The following is a 20,366-nucleotide window of genomic DNA, read 5'->3' on the forward strand; positions in this document are numbered from 1 at the left end:
TCTAAAGGAAACAATGTTGTAAACTAATATCCTTTGCATAGTGATGAATAAACTGTTTTACTTTTAGTTTGATTGCTTTTTCTTTCTCTAACTTAAGGAAATGAATCTGTAGAGAGCACGTTTAGAGAAACAACATTTTTGGACACTTTATTTAAGACAAAATGGACAAAGAATTTCACTGAGATCTTGCAGGTTGACGGAGTGTGGCTCAGCGTTGCCAGGTCATCTCACTTGGTAAATGGAGGTCAGTGCTCGGTTATGGTTGCCAGGTTGGGTGTCGTGTTCGTGGGTGAGTTTGCGCTCGAGACTGACCAGATGTCGCTCATCTCTGTGAAAAGAGTTGGACTGATGTGAATCTGAGTAACTGAACCATAGGTTTAATGAAAAGCATCAAATTGAAGTGACAAAAGTTGAAAGCTTCAGTTTGAATGACTTAGGAGGATTATTATGATGAATTTAGATTAACAAGATATAAACCAAACTAAACCAAAAGATGCTAAACTAGCTACAATAATTAAGACAACATGAGTTAGATTAAGTAAATAAACCATACTAAACCTAACTGCAATAAAAAAAAAGCTCAACTAAAATTAATATCCAACATAATTTGGATTAGGCTACACTAAACAGACACATTTAAGTTGAACTAAACTAAGCCAAAAAAACAAAAGAAAAGTTAAACTAACCTAAATAAGCAACTTTTACAGAATAAGGTAAGCTAGCTCGATCAAGCTAAGCCTAGTTAAAATAAACCACGTTAAGTAAAATAAGACAACATTATTTGTATTAGGCTAAATCAAACAAGCACATTTTAATTAAACTAATCTAACTAGAAAAATAGCAAATCCAAAAAAAAATTGTTATCCTTAATAAGTAATTTATCTTAATTTAAGTAAGCCAAAGTAGCTAAGCTAGTAATGTAATGCGAAATGTTAACCTTGGCTAAATTACACTGTTCTAGAGCCCGTCGTGATTGATAAAACAAAGATGTGAACATAATCCAGTTTAAATAATCTCAAATAAAACTCAACTGGACTGGGATGATGCTAAATGTTATTCCTAGTTAAGCTACGTCTGGGTTAGTAGAGTAGTATGAGCCTATCATAACCGAGATGAAATAAAAGATAAAACCCAGATGTAAACCTAATCCATCTTAAAATCATCTCAAACTAAACTTTAAAGTTAAGTCAGATGTTATTGAAGCTAAATTGAATTAGCTTAACTTATCTAATCAAAAAGCTTAGCTAAAGCATGGCCAAATCTCAACAAAGGCTAAAGAACCTCTCCTTAAAAACTAGCAATCAAGGTGTAATTCTCTGCTCACCACCACATATGAATTTGATATTTCATACATCTCGCACCTGTTTTAAATTTGCTGTATGTTCCGTTTTCCAACGTCACTTTGCCGACAATGCAGTAATCCAGCTCTCTCTCCCTCCACCTGAAATCCAGTAAAACAACACACTTATTCCAAAGTTTCACCAGGGAACCAATAGGAAGTGCTGTGAAGTGTTTGGCGTATGATGATTGACCAGTGAAAGAGGAAGATGAGGACGATGAGCACCAGCGACAACAAGTCTGTGAGAATCCACATCAGATAAAAGTCATCCGGAGTCTGAGAGACACAAAGAGGCAGAAACAAGAAGAGATGAGCGTTCTGCTGATTAATGTGGTCAAAGTTTAGTTTTAGAATTTTACTGCAGGTCCAAAACATACGGATACTCGATTCACTGTCTCAAACGTTCTAATCATATCGCATTTTAGGAACCAAATCAAACTGTTTTTCGTCTGAACGTTTCAGAGATGAGTTTGAGACTCAGAACCGGCCCAATACTGTGACAGTACTATAGTTGCTATAAAGACCTTTGTTACAGTTTTCCAAGAGAGAAGAACAGGAATAAAGTTCTCTGTTCTCCTAAAGTTTGGAGAAAGCGTGATTGTCCTGCTGACCTCACCATGAGGAACTGAGGGGTTCTCATGACTCTGAGGATCTGCGGTGCGTTGGTGGTGACCGAGTGAACTCCAGAGCACCAGGCCAGTGAGTAGAGCCACGGCTGGCTGATCACGTACAGGTTGGTGGTGATGTTTGCTGCAAAATACTCTCTGCACACACAAGCAGAAACACAGATACTCAGGGTTCATAGAGGCATACTCTGGTCACACACACACACACACACACACGCTAACCTGGTGAGACGAGCAGACATGGAGCTGTAGTGAAGATTCAGTTTGACAATATTGTTACCCTGCAGCTCCTCCAGTGGTAACCGACTGCCTGAAGTCTGCTGGAGCTCAGGGTCGAGCTCCTGAACCAAAGATCGGAGGTCTGAAGGCAGCCAGAGCACCTGAAGCAAACGCACACAGATGTTTCACCTAAAAACATCCAGATTTGCTTAAGAGAAAATCAATTTTAACATAATTTTGACATAGTGGAAGACTTTTGGTGCCCTGATCCTAGGATCTATGTTGTCGGGGTGGCTAGTGCCTGGTAGGAACACCCAAGAGAAATTGGTCCTAGGTAAAGAGTCAAGAACAGGAGTAAACTTCTCTGTTCTCCTAATGTTTGGAGAAAGCGTGATTGTCCTGCTGACCTCACCATGAGGAACTGAGGGGTACTCATTAATTTGAGGTTCTGCGGTTCATTGGTGGTGACCGAGTGAACTCCGCCTGGTAGGATTACCCAAGAGAAACTGAACCCATAGGAGAGGGCTTGGTGCCCATTGATCCCAATTAAATTGAATTATATCTCTGAGCTGGTCAGGGAACGCCTTAGGAGCTGGTGGAAGTGATTTCGAAGAGGACCTTCTGAGCTTCTCTGCTGAGGATTTAATTCCGTGACTCGAACTAAGATTAAACTAAACTTTGTGGTGATTTACATAATGATCTATGTTTTATTGAACTAAACTGTACACTGTATAGTATAATAATGGTCATACATGGTAGGCTGACGTGTATCATGAGATGTTACAATATAAAATATTGAACAAAATTTAACATCACAACCTTTTTTTCAAATAAAAAATAACCTGTGAGGAGCGGATGGTGGTCTCGTTCTGGATGACCTCCAGGGTTCGTTGGATCCAGGCGTCCCTGAATGGGTGACCTCTAGGTGGGCGGTACAGATCAAAGATGACCAACTGGTTGGTGTCTGCTGCCAGTTGGAGGAAGGACCGCAGGCTGCACACTGATTGGTCCGCGGCACGCTGCCGCTCGTCTGCACTCAGAGAGCCAGCGGTACTGAATGGATCGTCCTGGAAGAGACCACCATCAATATCCAATTAGTCCTGTTACATAACCAGTGTGACCCAGTTCAGAAGCAGTGTGATGAGCTGCACGAACAGCACTTCAACAGTATGTACAGTACACACTGTGTGACAGTCTATACACACTTATCATAACCTCAGTGCTGTAAAATCAATCCTCTGGTTTCTAGTTTGGCTCTGAGTTAGAACAGGAATGCCCGACTCTAGTCAGTCCTGGAGAAAGTTAAAGTACACAACTCCACACCTGATGGAAAGCCACCTCATAACCAGCTCTTGACTAAATACCTACTGATCCTCAGGAGCTTGGTTGTCAGTGTGTGACTCACAGAGAGGAACCAGGCGCCAGCGTTCAGGCTCTCCAGCTCAGCCCAGGTGAACATGGACGCTGCTGTGTCGGTCAGGTTGGGGAAAACCTCACGAACGTTGGTAGTGCGTTGAAGAGTCTGATCGTGCATCAGGAAGGGAATCCCATCATAACTACAGGACAAACAGGTGAGTAGAACATCAAACAGCAGACCTTCAGCTACATGGATGCTCTGTTTACTTCTTTTGTAGGACAATCAAATATTACATATTTAGTTTAGGTAAATGGCAAAAAGAGAAGATATGGAAACAGATCTTTTTCTTTTACTAACATTTTTTTAATAAAGATCTTTTTTATGAATGTGTTTATTGAAAGAAGCGACAAAAATAATCACAGTGTAAAGGGGACAATTATAGCAATTATAGATTTTAATAGTCATTGTTCACATACATTTGCAAAGATAATCGCACGACAATACAGTCCCTTTCAGATACAATAAACACAAAGAAGAAATACAATTTTAAATAATAAACCCGAAATGAATTCCCCTTTTTTCCCCTTAATTTAATGTGGGTGCTCCGCTAGGTCCTGGAACTTTGCTCTTAAAACAGACAGATTTGGACAGAAACCGTCCTATTGATCTGTTGATGCCATTGATCTGAGTTAATGCAGCAACAGAGTCTGTCAATCAGTAGATCAGCACCATTTGTAGATGATCCACTGACCATCATCAAGCAGGTCTGAGCTCCTGAGTAGTCAAGCACACTCTCATTTGTGAATATTGTACCATCGCTGCATAAATTACGCATTATGCTCCTGCCATCAAAGCGACACAAGAGTTAAAACACGGAGAGAAAGACATAGGAGCTCATTGGAGCTGAGCGTCCTGACACCAGAGTGAAATTTTTAGATCTCCCTGCACAACATCCTCTGCACCGCAGCCACTGGACTCCACACTTTACTTTGCATTTTCTTATTCAGTGGCTGTTAATATTGACTATTGTTTAATTTAAAAACAATTCTTATACTAGAAAGGTTAACTGAATTCTGTTTTTTTGTGTCAATATTTACTGCAGCGGATCTCTGTGTGTGTTTGCACCTGCTTGTCAGTCGTACTATTTTCCTGTGCTAAAACAATCACCGCAAACAGGTCCAGATTTGATGAATTGCATTGCGCCCACTGCATTAATTTATTTGCATTTCCTCCTCCCATTTTTTTGCTCCCCTTGTGAGATCCGCCTACTTTACATATTCATTAGAGGGAAACGCGTTCAATGGATTTTAAGCACATTTTGACATGCAGCAGCCTCGCACTCCTGATTCCCTTATTAGCACGTGGAGTGATGTTTGCACACGTTTTAATACCCCTAAACCTCTAGTGAATCCGCTCCTGACTGTATAGATCCATTTCAGAGCCTGTAATGTCTCGAGGAATGGCCACACTCTCTCTCAAACTGTATCTGAGTGCAGGACATGATGTCTTCCAACTACTGTGCATGGGAGGATGGATCCTCATCTTTTGGAATTGCTGTTTGTGCCAAAAAAGCGGGAAAGAATATAACATTCCACTTGTCCAAAGAGAGACTCTTTTCACTTTCTGCAAATCCAAGACTTGCAAGACATGCAAGTCTTCATTCCGATATTTATTGAGCCAGGAGCAAGACCAGTCCATGAGATGAGAGAACTGTCAGAGGTTTTGGACGTGATCCATGTGGCAGTTACCTCCAAGTACATGATTGCCAGCTTTAACTTTAACTCTTTGAACTTTTTTAAACTTCATCAAGTAGTGGCGAGCACAAAAAAAAGCATTATTGATCAGAGTATGGAAATGTCTTCTACTTCCATGCAATTCTATGTTTATGTGTTGGTAGTTGGGACAGACATGAGATTATGAATCAGAGAGAAGCTTCTTACGTTTGGGATTTAGTAAAGGATGGTGTCAACAGCTTTGTAGGTTTTTAAAGAACTACAAACTTTGGAACTATGTATAAAGAGCGACAGACACATCAGTTGTGATTTATGTACAAACAGTGTTTTTTTTTTATTATTGTTCAGCAGGTTATTTTCTAGACTTCCTGACCTGATGGTGACGTCCGTCTCCAGGCCGTCACTTCCTGCTTCCACTGCTTTCTCAAAAGCCATTAGAGTGTTTTCTGGGGCGAGCTGCAACAACATGATGAACAAAGACTGCACATCACTCTTTTTTTAGGGGAATATCTCAGAGTACAGTGTATCGTCCCAGAATAATACAGACAGGAAGGAGGTAAGCTGTTTCCTGAGTGAGTTCATCCCCTGGGAAACAACTGTGTTATAGGGATTGTAGCTACTGTATGAACATGTTCAGTTCTATCAACTATTACATCCAAAGTAAACATAATATAATATTAAGATGCATGAAAGAAATAATGAAAACTTTCAAACAAAAACAGGCATGAAGGCAACTTGACCAACAAACATTAAAAAGCGTGCAGTGCATTATATTATATTATATTAGATCGATCATTTACAAGTAATAGAGATGTCCTGATACTGATACTGATGTTGGTATCATGTCCGAAACTGACGGACATTACCGACGTTATTCTAGCCGCAACTAATTAGTTTTGATCTATTAATGAGGCAGTTTGATTGTTAAAAAGCAATGTCAACAGCTTAAGGCGTAGTGGAATCAGTGCCATAATTTGCAGCTGATTGTGTTTGCACGACATCACGGTGGCTGTGCCGTAGGTAAACAATGGGAGACGTTTCAGCTGTTTCACACACATTTATATTTTACCTGCTTGCGTGATTTGTTTTGATTCTTTATTCAAAGCCTCTTAGGGTTATATTATTATTTATATTATTATTATTATTCCAGTATTATCTCATCTGTAAATACACAAAGCTGAATACTCTTTCTGGAAAAAGTGCAAATTTTCAGGAAATGTTGCTCTTGTTGGTCTACAATGAGCTTCTCCAATACCAATAGGAGCGTAATATAATAACATTTTGTCTGGCTTCTCTTGGCAGCCTAAATTATCCTTAAATTTTAAACTTTATCTTGCATCCAAATGAATAGACAGCTCTAATTCTTACTCTATTTGTGGTGTCCTTTCTGAAACTCCTGTTTCAGGTCTTCAATTTTATTATTGCCCGTGTTTGCTCACCATGGGTGCTCCTCTGTGCCCAATGAGTGCCGGTGCAGAGCCCAGCGTTCCTTTATCTTTGATGCACGGTGAGTATAAACCAAGAGGAAGCATGTAGAGCACAACAAGGAGGGCCAGGTACACGCCGAGGATCAGGCCCCGAAGAACTGAAGCACAAATAAGATGCAAATCATATGTGATGCTCCAACTAACTCAACTAAGTCCAACCTTTAACTCATTGACTGCCAAAGACGTCTCAAGACGTTAATTGTGTTGTTCGGCTGGGGTTGCTAGGAGAGAGTGTGACGAAGCTCTCCTTTGAATATCGAACTTGTACCATGATGTAGTGACCAACTGGTGCCATGTAGCGCACCTTTGGATGAGAGATCACACGTGATGGGCAGAGCTCAGAGGGAGAGGAAAAGAGTAGAAAATGGAGCTACGACAGTTGATGCTAAAGCTCCCAGCAGTGCACCCTCAACCAGAGCATGTGTGGAACTAAGTGAACTATAGAGATTGTCGTGATGGTGAGGGAAAACGATAAAAAAAAAACGGGGCAAGCGGTGAGACTCGGCATGTCCGGGATGAGGAGGAAGTTGCGTGTGTGGAGACTGACGAGGGGAGAGACTTGGAGAAAATACAGTAAGTAAACCATTCAGTTCTGACCTAAATATCAAAATAATAATTATGTTGCCATCAAAAGCCTGGTCTCAGTGTTGTTTTTGTAGTTTTATACAAGGAAACCAATGTTGAGGTGTCACTAAAGCATAAAAAAATGCTTCAATTTCACTAATAAGTTTTTTCAGAAAAAGGCGTTTTTCTCATCTTTTTGTCACAAACTGGTGATTTGTGTGAAACTGGCCTCTATTCAACTGCTGATTATGGAAGAACGAAAAAAGCTAGAAACAATTTTTTTTTTCTGATGAAACTAGAGAGGCTAATCTTTGAATGTCAGATTGTCATAGGACAAAATATTCTGTGGGTCTTAAGAAATCAGTGAAAATCATCTAAAACGCCTGGCAATATGTGGATGGCTGCTCTGAAACGGGCTGGCAGTGAATGAGTTAATGATAATCGACCTTGTAAAAATGAACACTGTTCATAATATTTACAGAGGAAGATTGGAGCACAGATGATTAATGTTGTCGCACGACCAACCATTTGGAAACTTTAAAGTGAAGTTTAAAACCATAAGAACCATTCAAAGTTTTTACTGGTACATTTAGCTTGTCTTTGCACTGTACACAACTTATAACTGGCTCAGCAGGATGTGTCACAATGTTTATTCTTTAAATAGCAGCAAATGTTTAACTTAAGATAAAACAGCAAGTGGTATCTACAGTACGTTCTCCATTAACGTTAAAGAGGTGCGCCTCACCTCTACTGTTCATACGAAAGAATTGCAAAGCCACGGGCCAGGCCAGCAAAGTCATCAATAAAACTCCACCCAGGTGCAAATATGGCGCAGTCACCTGGTCAGGACACAGACAAAAAGGTCAGGGAAATAATCTGAAAGAAGGAAAGGAAATAGGAAGAAAAAAAGGACCTGGAAAGAGAGCAGTAACGTCCTCCATTCTTGGCTCCACAGGTTGGACAACACAGCGGTGGCAGCGATGGAGATGGTCAGGCTCAGCAGGAGACCGATCTGACAGTGGGAACAATGTTACAGCAGAATCATGACATTCAAAAACAGGGATATTAAAAAAAGATCAAAGGTCAGAAGTAAAAAGTAAGAACAACAACACTGTCCCATTCTTGGCTCTGTGGGAAGGAGTCGTGTTTATTTATAATACCTTTTATCTACAGCTAACAGTCCTGCTGGTATCGTGTTTTGTTATTTTATGGCTAGTTGGTTTATGTTCAATTGTGTCAACTGTGTCCACACACCCCACAACTGCACAGAACTACAACATCAAAAAACAATTATTCTTTCAAGTGCTTTTCTTTCACTGCAACAGTAAATGTTGCTTTATTTTGAAAAGTAGCACCAAAGGCATTGACGTGTCTTCATTGAAGGATTTCTAGTAACGTTCGAAAGCACCAAATATGAGCAGAAACAAAGTGGCCGCATGAGTCACATTTTCTTTAGCTTTACGTTGTTGGTCGGGTTCATGACAATCACTGATGTTAAATTGCACGAAGAAAACAATCAGACTGGGGCAGGGAAGACAAGCCACATAGGTGTAAGACTTAAAGGTTCTCCTGCTCAACTTTATGCTCCTATGCACATTATTAGGTTAAATACACGGTAAAATATGTAGACTGCTGTGACATGAACCCATCTTTTTCAGGGCTTACCTTATGACTCCAGTGCAAATAAAGCTTCTGGCCCTCAGACAACAAACACACAGCCAGCAGCTGAAAGACACAAGGAAGACAAATACAATGTAACAACACAACCATCACAAATACATAAAGTGTCAGGAAGTAAAGACTTCTCATGGGATCTAAATTAGTAGTTATTATCAACCTTTATTCCTGTGCATGACCTGAAACTTTTCTGTGACTTTTATTTACTCAGGCATGACAGATTAGGAACAGATTCCTTTGTACAACTGCCGCCTCTTGAAGGAAAAACCTAGTATTAATATTTTGACAAACATCTCCAAGAAGTCTACAAAGCCACAGCCAGAATACACATAACTATAAGCAGACACCGATGGGCTTGCATTCAATATTACAGCAGAAGCTGGAATCTAACATAAGTACCTCTATACTTTATTGTCTGATGCTAATATGTATTAACAGGCCTGTTACACTCTGTGAGTACGTTTTATTTTAATATTAACCATCTTTAAATGTTTAATTTCATTTAAACAGTGTGACAAATGTGTTCAAGTATCACAGATAGGTTTTTGTTAAAAGTAGTGCAGATTTGGTGTTTAGATTATGATGTTTTATAAAAAGTTTTATAAAATCTTACATAATTGTTGAATTGCATCAGATCTTTATTTACCCAAATGAAAAAAAATAACACTAAACAAAGAAAGAAAGAAAGAAAGAAAGAATACATAATTAAGTTAAAAACAGTTAATTAAATAAGGATTAAATGCAAGTGCACACATTACATTAGAAAAAATAAAATAGATAAAAATAATAATAATACTGCAAATATAAAAAATGACAAATATAATACAGATATATACAAGTATAAACATGTTTCTATTAGTTAAAAGTAGATAGGGGCTAGTAAGATAGGAACATGATGATTTTCCAATTAAATGTTTCAGAAGTGGTCATTTGAAAATGAAACAATTGTGCATAAATTAAGATGAACAAGACATAGTCATCAACAACTCACAACCTTTTCCTAAATGTTCTACATCTAAGAAGTTAGATGTATACATAAGAAAACATTATCACATCAGAATATAAAATTACTGTCTTAAACGGTTTCAAAGAAAAGCTGTCCCCTTTGAAATATACCTCGAACAAAGTAAAAACAAGTTCTGATGAAGTACGGCCAGGCCCGTGGCCCGCGCCGAATAGCACGTACCACATTCCCGAGAATTCAGTGAAATAACTCGGTTCCACCGAGTGAAACAAGTGAAATCGTGTAACATAAAATCGTAATCTACGATGAATTGACTTTAAAATGATATATCGCACGACTATGTTCCGATAAATTTAAAAATTACCGCTAAAGGGGGTAGGCCCTTGGGCCCCCGTCCCCCCTTCTTTTAAAAAGGTCTCCTAGAGTTTGTTGACATCTGCTCATAGAATATCAATGTGAAATTACAGCCAGATTCAATGAGCATTAATGGGGGAGTAGTCATTTAAAAATGGCCCCCGTGGCACATACGGAGTAATGGGCCCCATTCATATATTGGTATGTGTCAATGATTCGGGACCACCAACTGTCGCAATATTTGACTCACAACTAAATGAGAAAACAACTTGAATGGAAATGCCCAAAACAAGGGGGGTGGGCCTCCAGGCCCCTAATTGAATTATGTGAGGCATAACCCTAATCGACGTTGAATTAGCTTTAAAACGATATATCACGCCATTATGTTCCCATAAATTTGGAAATTACCGGAAATTGGGGGTGGGCTCCATTTAAAAAATAAAAAAACCTTTGAGTGTCTCATCATATTCCTCCATAGATTATTCATACCCAACCGCATTCTGATCAAAGAAGAACTAACAGAGGAGTAGTCATTTGAAAAATGGGGCACCCGGGGGCCACCTGGCGCCCCCGTGACACGTACAGGGTAATGGGCCCCATTTATATATTGGTATGTGCCAATGATTCGATACCACTGGCAAATAAAATACTTTTTTTTTTCTTTTGGGGCTCCTTTGGGGGAGAAAAACTATTGCGCGCTTCTTAATTTCGAACTCCATCAAGGGATTGATACCCTGAAGCCACACACCAAATGTGGTTATCCTATCTTAAACAGTTTCTGAGAAAAGCTGTCCTCTTTAACTCGGATGGACGGACGGACCCCTTCCACTTTGTGGCGGGGGATAGCAAAGTGTTGCATGTTAAAACGTAAGTATTTCCTACCTTTTTAAATTAATGCTAGTCATGCTTCATTATCGTTCCCTTTAATTAAACTCAAACCGTGAAACCTTAGTATTTCCAAACTGGTAAACCTACTTTGAAGTAGTTTGCGGTTTCAGAAAGATTGCTGATCCCTGACCTAGAGATTTAAGCCCTTTATGAATGTATTTCTGATGTTTGGGATTATTGCAGGCGCGCACGTGTTCTGTTCAAACTGTTTGTTTCATCCTTTTGGAAATAAGTTGATTTTAATCAGTGTTGTGTTTGTGGCTCACCACCAGCACGGCTACGTAGGTGAAGAAGATGCCAGCGATGACCAGCAGCACCGCTGACCATGGAAACCAGAAACCCAGGAGCCCAAAGTTAAACCTTCACAGAGGAAAAGTAAGACTGTTAGTGAGACAGAGACAGACAGACAGCGGGGTCGCTCACACGGTTCATTGTTTTATACACAATCCCAGGGAGAGGAAAAAGAAACATGCAGGAAGAATAATAAACCATACAAAGTTCACTCAGAGGATAATGGGAGCTTAAGCAAGCACCAAGAAGCTCACTTTTCTTTACAGCAGGTTGAAGTTTGCAGCAGATTGATTAAGACACCACTGTTCGTACTTTAACCTCATAGAGCAAAACGTCTTATAATGGATTACACTTTTCACACATTCTGTCAGGAAATAGCTGCGCATCACAAACATCACTTGAGAAATTAAAAAAAAAATCTTGATTTCCACAGAGTCTGAATCTGCTCAGTTCCTGTTCTCTTGCAAAAACATTTGCTCAGTAATATCAAAGTTCCCATGATTGTATAAAGATCAACATATAATATGATTCATATTCACACACGTATTTACTCCTGACCACCTGATGTACTTGCTTATTATTGTCTGATAAAGCCAGAGTACCTGGAGAGAAGCCTCACAAGCAAGGAGAGAACATGCAAACTCCACACAGCCAGGTCCCAGATTAGTTATTGAAACCATGTTTTTATAAAGAACAAATGAAGGAGAAATGACTGATGTTGTGAAAAGTTTTAAGGGTAAAAAATCCACAGATTGTGATGGTATTGACATGTCATTAAGCAAATAATTGGCCGCGTGGTAAAACCATTCACGCATATATGTAATCAATCCCTGCAAACTGGTGTTTTTTTCCAAGAAAAATGAAACCGACAAAAGATATAACCTGTTATAAGGTGGGAGATTGTTGCATTCTTTCTAACTACAGACCAGTTTCTTTGCTCTCACAATTCTCAAAACTACTGGAAAAAATACAAGATGACTTCATAACATACTGTATGATCAACAATATGGATTCAGGAGAAACAGGTCTACCTCAATGGCACTCATGGAATTTGTGAAGGAAATAACAACTGCTGTAGAAAAAAAACGAAAATATGCAGTGGGAGTGTTCTTAGACTTAAAAAAAAAAAGGCTTTTGACATGGTTGATCACAACTTACTAACGATAAAACTACATAAATATGGGATACGAGGAGTAGCATTTATATAGCTTATCAGTTACTTGAGCAACAGGAATCAATGTGTACAATTAGGTCAGGTGAAATTGAAACTTTTAGAGGTAACGTCTGGGGTTCCTCAGGGTTCAGTGTTGGGACCATTGTTGTTTGTTTTTGTTTATAAATATTATCTGTGAAGCCTCTGATACATTACAGTTTATATTATTTGCTGATGATACTAATGTGTTCTGTTGTGGGGACAATGTGGAAAAACTTTTGGATGACGTAGGAGAAGAGCTGAAAAAAATTGAAGAGCTGGCTTGAAATGCATAAACTAACACTACATTTAAACACAACAAAATGTATAATATTTGGAAACCGTCCAACTTGAGAATGAAAGAGTGTCTTGGTGTTATAATAGATAAGAAACTGGGCTGGAAATCACACATTAACTACATCAAAGGAAAAAATATCAAATGTCAGTTGCAATTTTGCATATTTTTTATATAAAGTCAAATATCTCTTAAAAACATCTTCATTATACATTCTGTACTGCTCCCTCATACTTCTATACATAAATTACTGTGGGGCGGTGTGGGGGAACACATGCAAAACAAATACAGAGCCAATCATCATCCTACAGAAAAGAACAATAAGAATCATAAACAAAACCACCTACAGAGAACCAACAAAGCAATTCTTAATCGAACTTAACACATTAAAATTTAAGGCTCTGGTTGACTGCAAAATGATCCAAATTATGTACAAAGTTAAAAATCAGCAATTACCGAACAGCAACCAAAAGTGTTTTTCATGTGAGACAAGGCAAACATCATCTCCGAGGAATTTTCATGTTCAAAATACAACCAGTGACTGAGAACCAATATGAAAGTTCACTGTGTCTCAATAAAAGGAGCGAAATTATGGAGCAACTGCAGTGATGAATTGAAATCATGGAAAACAATAGGAAGGTTTAAACACATCTTTAAAACTGACATTTTAAATGGACACAGAATACAACAACAAGGGGGAAATTAATAACATCATGTTTACTGTATATCCAGTGATGTGTCCTTTTGTTTTTGTTTTTTAATTTATTTATTTTTTTCTATGCTGTCATTGGTCTGATTTTGTCATTGCATTTTCAGGCCAACTATATTATTGGTTATAACCTGACCAGTGCTTCATGGTGAATTTAAATGAAACATTTTGAGAAGGAATAAGGGGTTTATTTTCTACTTCTACCTAAACCCTTTTCAAACAGAATCTGGTTTTGAAAGGATGAACGGTAGTAGAAAAATGTTGTACTAGCTATTTGCAATTGCTTACTATTATGTATTTTTCATTTTTGTTAATATGTATATATGTATACATATATATATATAGTATTTTTTTTTCTTTTTCCTCATTCAAGTTCGAAATAAACTATTAAACTACTAAACTACAAAAATGCATTGTTCCATTGTCTAACAGCTCAATTCATATCAACAAATATCAAAACAAAGCAACAATGACTTTGATGTCTCTACATTAGAGGAAAAAAGTAGAGCCTGAGCATTTGAGTTTCTCTAAATTCCAAGCCTACAAACCTCAGTATCTATAGAAACGTGTCCAGTGAAGGAGAAGAAGTGAACAAAGACTGACTCGTGTAGCCTGATTAGACTGATGATCCACTAACTCACTGTAATAAGCTATTTCACACTCTGGAATTGCGCATGCGCAACCGACGGGGGTCATAGGTCAGGAGGGACATAAATGTCAACACGACGCTGTTTGTGCTATATATATATTTTCAGCTGACTTTTTGTAATGCAGTCATACTGCAGTCACTCACTCAAGTTCCAATGAGTATTTGCGCTTTTATTTGTAATGGATAAGGAGTCACAAAAAAAAAAAAAATGTGCCTGGCATAATCTGTGGTTGGCTGAATGTGTAAATAAAATGGATAAATTATAACTAAACATATATTAACGGTAGTGGTACTGTGAGATGGTGAAAATACACAAAGTAGAACAGAATATACTGTATTGCCTATTTCTTGACTTGGTTTAATCTTGATGTGTTCATGACTAACTATTGATCCATATCACAGACATGTACTGTACATGAATATAAACTAGCCATTATATGACACCAGGGATGTGGACCAGGCAGGTATTACAGTATGAGTTCTCACTATGAAAATGTATATTTATGAGGTATACCATCCATTAACCAGGTCCATATGATCATTTTTTATGAAGCTATTATATTATTTAAATGTACTTTTTTTTTTTACTTGTCTGCACATGCTGTCAAAGGTCAACACCACAGGAAGTGCAATCATTATGAGACAGCAATGCATATTTTGTTATTGCAATAAAATACATTGATTTATTTTATTGCTTAATTGTGACCATCACCAGCCCTCCCTAAGGAAGGGTAAGAAATCTTTTATTATAGGGAGGATATAAAAAGGGAGAGCAGTGTTACACCTAAGTGGAGGGGGAGGGGGAAGGGGAGCAGGGAGAAGAGACTCAAGGCAGGAAATAGAGAAATATAGTAAATATATTATTTAAATTTACAAATTTGAAGGGAGTGCACGATGGACAGGTCATTTCATTTGCACATTTTCTTTGTGTAATCTTGCTTTTTTTTTCTGCGTGTGTATAATTCACATTATTAGTTTTGTTTAAATACACCCTTCTTTGCCCTTTATAATATACTTATATTTTACTTTAATAAACCCCTCGGTGTTTAATAAAGTATTTTCTGATTCTAATTAAGTGAAATAGCACTGATCAGCCGATTCATGTGTACAAAATTTGACTATATATATATACTGGGTCACTGATGAAACGTCAGGCGAAACCGTAATTTTCAGCTCGTATACAGCATTAGCAGCTAACTTGATCTTTCTGTCACGTTTTGCGCAAAAAATCATTTAAGGAAGACTCACTGCCGACACCGTCAGCCATGGCGAGTTTATCCCTCTTGACCTTTGACCTAACGCGGAAGAACTGAACCAGTGCGAGAGTGTGAAAAGGCTTATCAGCACAAGGAGCAGTAAAACAGAGACACACACACATAGTTCATGTTATTATTACTCTTATGGCTGATTGGTGTATGACAGGAACTAAAGATCCATACATTTACACACCCTGGCAGAATTAGATAAATGTAATGCAACAAGTGTTTTTTTAATGAATGAAGAAACAAAACAAGTTACTACTAACGCATCTAAAAAATAACGTCTCGAGCAAATTAAATACAGTATAGTGTAATCTGCCGTTAAAAAAACTGGATTCATTTATTTCACAATATGGTCTTGGGTATGTAAACTTTTAAGTATTTTGTCCAGTTGTTCAGACTTCCATGAAAAGGATTGTCTTGTCCACCCACCAGTCAAAGTCATTGTAGTCGTTCTTGGCTTGTCCCCAGAAGTACAGAAACACCAGCGCCAAGCAGCACGCCGCCGCCAGCAGGCCAAAGGTGACGCCTTCCAACTGTTAACAGCATAAATAAATATTTTATCGCACAGTTCTGTGAGTCAAACTTGACTTGAAATGTTACACACAAAGCTGATATTACGCCGTCATTATACATGACATGACAAATGTCATTAACATTAATAACGTGTCATGAAAGCTGTCATTAAGTGTCATTTGTTTGTCATTTGTCCCTGCGGGAAACCAGTGCTGGTATACAGCTCATCAGAAATACAACCATTGATTTTGACCCTTTGTCCAAGGTATTTGAGTTTGTGAATAAGCTTTGTTGGGACCATTGAGTTAAAAGCTGAGCTGCAGTCTATGACTAGCATTCTAGCGTATGATTTCTTATTATCAAGATGCTTGTAGTCAGAGTTCAAAGCAAAGGAAGTAGCGTCCTCAGCGGGTCCACAGACACAGGGATTTGTTCTGTGATATAATCCAGCACCAACCAAGACCGATGTGAGGACCACTGACGATAGTCATTCAGACACGTCATAGGTGTCTTCTTGGGCACTGGAATTATAGTTGATCTTTTGAAGATAAGTGGAACAGTGCACTTCCTGAGTGACATGTTGAAAAGATCTGTCAGAACAGGGGCAAGTTGCTCGGAGCACAAGATACGGTCCGGTCCAGGAGCTTTCCGAACTTTAACCCTGGAGAAGACCCTCTGGACGTCCTCCTCAAGTATGGTGAAGACACTCTGCTCATTACAGGCAGGAAAAGCAACAGGTTCAACATTTACAGTTTCAAAGCGACAATAAAACTCGTTAAGTTCATTTGGCAAAGATGGGTCAAATTTTATAATAGATCATCCTTTAAGTTTCCATGTGGTGATAAAGTTTAATATCTGCCACATACAGTACGTCATGGGTCTCCATCCATAAAATGTCCTTCTATCTTGGCTCCATAGGCTCGTTCAGCTGCTTTAATGGACCGTTCCAATGAATATCTGGACAGTTTATAAGCTGCAGCTTTACCAGATTTGAAAACCTCAGCCCGCTATTGAATTTTCCTATTCACGTCCGCAGTTTTATACCACGGCATTTGACTAGCGTGCCGTTTTATAACTTTCTTCGGGACACAGCAGTCAATACAAAATTCTATGTCCCCAGTGACTGTATCACAATAATCACCCAAATTTTCAGAATGGAACACAGGCCAATCTGTAGCATCAAGGCATCCTTTGTCCAACACTGAATGGTACATAATGTAGGTTTTTTTTTGATTGTTTGCTCCTCTGTATGTACAGTATGTATGAAAAAGTAGTACAGAGGAGTGATCTGATTTTCCAAAAGCTGATCTGAGGCTGGATCGATAACTTCACATTACCATGACAACGATGGCTCCAAAGGTCTCATGTAGCGAACAATACTTAATGACAGCCTTCATAACACCATATTCATGCTAATTACTGATAATGACAGCGTAATGTCAGCCTTATTTATGAAACTTCAACTAAAGTCTTACAGATCTGTGTGTTTATCTGTCTTTTGTGTCATTGCTATGTTTTTGACCATGGTATCCCTACATACATACATCCTCCTGATTGGTTTGTTCATTGTGTAGTTTCAGCTTCAGCTGGACATTAGAATATTGCAGATGGAATTATACTATTATTATTATAGTTATAATCAGATCTCTGTGCTTTTTCACACCTTGCTACAGCAGCAGTCTCGTGTCCGAGCTTGGACGCTGCCGGTTTCGCATCGCCTCCATCTGCAGCCGTACAAGCCGAGCAGCAGCCACACCAAAGGACGATGTTGGTGACGCCGCAGCACTTTGGCACGAAGCCCCTGCAGCCGCGGGGCAAAGGTGGACGCCATGTGCCTCACACACACGCCATCCTGCACACGCAAACAACAACCCCAGAAATACACATTACAAAGCAGTCGTTAAATGCTAAAATAGTAAAAAGAGGTTGAGGAAGTTTCTTGACTAATGATACATCTTTGAATTAAAATGTTAAATTATATTAAATGACAAATGCCCAGATTAAAAAAGTACAAACTCAAAACACAAGCAAAAATTTGAGAAGATACGTCTTCAGCAGATGTACAGTGAATTGTATTGCATGCTTACTTTACACTATACACCGAAATTAACTTTTCACTTCTTAAATAAACATCGCTATTAAAGGATTGCTTAAAATGTAGTTTTAAAAGACTTGATTTTAAAATGTAAAAGCAACATTTTAATGAATACACATATATACCAACATAAATGTAAATAAATACCCTATTATTGGTTGCATTAGTAGTGATTTTATGTTTCATCTCTAACTGTTATTCTCTGTTAGTGTAAAACTGAGTTTGTACAGACATGCACTTTAAATATGTGATTGTATTTCTATTGAAACACTTCACTCATTGTTTATAAACTCACATTTGCTGCAGACAAAAAGCAGTTCAGTGATTGCTGGAAAAAGTCTGAAAATATTAAAGTTTGGAGCAATCACAACCAAAACAAGCAGTGCAGGAAATTCGTACTTTGTAAACAGTTGAACGGAAAGTACTTGTTATTCAGAGTGAAAACCCTTTATGATGGTTGAAAGCTCAGAGTTCAAAACTGGTTGGAGATAAGAAAAGATTTACATCATTCAGCCATAACATTATGACGATCAGTAATGTGAATAGAACTGAAGATATAATTCATACACCTAACTATATTCTTAAATATTCATATAAAATAATCATATTTACAGTTTCTATTGAGAAATGTATTAGGCCACATTTATTTTCCAGCGCTTGGGAGCCTTTTGGATGATTTTATGCTTTTAACTTCATGGGAACAGTTTGTATGACTGTACCCCAGTACACAAAGTCCACAAAGACATGGAGCTGAGCCATATCTAAACCCTTTGGATTAAATTATAATGGGGAATGTAAGCCAGACCTTCTCATCCAACATCAGTGCCTGATCTCATAAATGCTCAACAATATGAATGGGCTCAAATTCCCACTGAAACACAACCTTAATCTAAATTTAAAAGCTTTGTATATTTTTATTATTTTAATTCACCTGATGCTTTTTTATGTTGATATATACAAATTCTTCCTTATTATAACAATTATTATTATTATTGTTATTATTATTACTTATTTGTTTTGTCCAAATAATGTTGTTTTCTTTGTAATATATCAGTGCTACCCTTATTGTCTACTGATGCATAGGTGTTGTTATGCTTTTCTGTGCTAATTCTGGAATTATTTATGACGTGCACTGTCCCTTTCAAAATAAACCTCCATAAAACACATTCACCGCACGGCAACCATGGAAAGGAACAAAGGTGATCTTTAAAAAATACTACCAGTCATAGCTTTGCTCAGCAGAACAAGCATCAGGGAAACAAAGCATTTGACTCTTTCCTCATCAACAAGAATAAACCAGCACAAGTTTCCTTTTACATTCACTCGGTGCCTGTATTCACACATTTATATCAGTGTGATAACAACGCCGAATTAAAGTTGTTATAATAGAAATGTGACATTTGGTTTCATGTAGAAAATTAGTATCCTATTTTTTTCTTTAAAAAAATAATAATATAAAAATATGGATTTTCTTAACGAACTCTGGAGCGAGGCTCATTAATAAACAAAGAAACGGTACAAATAAACGTTCACTAAACCGAGAAGCCGATCAATAGTAAATCCACTATAACGTTAAATGTGTCTCTAATCAGCTCTACTGTAACATTCTATTCACCATAGAACGGTGGCCATCCTACCTCCAGGACGGGTCTGTTCCCCGGGGAACAACAGGAGAACAGCCGGGGTGCAGGCTCGATGCTCGGGTATCTTCCACAGCAGGTGGCCTCTAACGGCCCGGTCTCATCAAGTCACCGGAGATAGAAACACTGATCACAGGAAGATAAGAAAATCATCACCAAAACATATCAAAATAACAACAGCAGTATCGTAAAAAAATATCCTGTTTATTTCATTACACTACAGACTGCACAGGCTTTTTTTACTCAGCGCTAATATGGACAGATATGAGGCAATTTATCACACCTGACCTTTATTTATCGAAAATGACGGTTTTATTCTGAAAAATCAGCGGAAACACTTGTGTATATATTTGATGTCCCTTAAAAAACTACTCTCTCGTATTTAATGTGCTTCTCTGCGTCAGGCAACGCCACCTGTTGTTCCCGTGATGCAAACACATGGAAACCATCAGAGTTCATCCTATAATTAGACTATAGAGCCATAGGGAGGAATAAAAGAGATGAATCTGGAA

The 20,366-nt window shown here is 38.2% G+C and overlaps 1 protein-coding gene across 3 annotated transcripts; it reads right to left on the reverse strand.

Moving 5' to 3' along the window:
• Window positions 1–120: 120 nt before the first annotated feature.
• On the reverse strand, window positions 121–20,102 carry LOC114476156 (glycerophosphodiester phosphodiesterase domain-containing protein 5-like). Of its 3 annotated transcripts, none has more exons than XM_028467474.1 (16): window positions 19,852–20,102; window positions 17,783–17,971; window positions 16,036–16,139; window positions 11,475–11,568; window positions 8,991–9,050; window positions 8,239–8,337; window positions 8,071–8,164; window positions 6,714–6,859; window positions 5,648–5,730; window positions 3,590–3,740; window positions 3,027–3,251; window positions 2,188–2,345; window positions 1,956–2,103; window positions 1,533–1,615; window positions 1,362–1,441; window positions 121–328 (listed from the first exon to the last, which is right to left on the reverse strand). In XM_028467474.1, the coding sequence occupies exons 2-16, from the start codon at window positions 17,948–17,950 to the stop codon at window positions 246–248; spliced, it is 1,776 nt and encodes a 591-aa protein (XP_028323275.1). In that variant the 5' UTR covers window positions 17,951–17,971; window positions 19,852–20,102; the 3' UTR covers window positions 121–245. The 3 variants fall into 3 exon arrangements, 2 of the variants coding, with proteins under 2 accessions (XP_028323275.1, XP_028323274.1); XM_028467473.1 differs by having other exon boundaries at window positions 19,830–20,102; XR_003675539.1 differs by lacking the exon at window positions 121–328 and having other exon boundaries at window positions 1,951–2,103; window positions 19,830–20,102.
• Between the last annotated feature and the right edge of the window lie 264 nt (window positions 20,103–20,366).

The sequence above is a fragment of the Gouania willdenowi genome, chromosome 14 (genome assembly GCF_900634775.1).
Source record: "Gouania willdenowi chromosome 14, fGouWil2.1, whole genome shotgun sequence".
Classification (NCBI taxonomy): Eukaryota; Metazoa; Chordata; class Actinopteri; order Blenniiformes; family Gobiesocidae; genus Gouania; species Gouania willdenowi.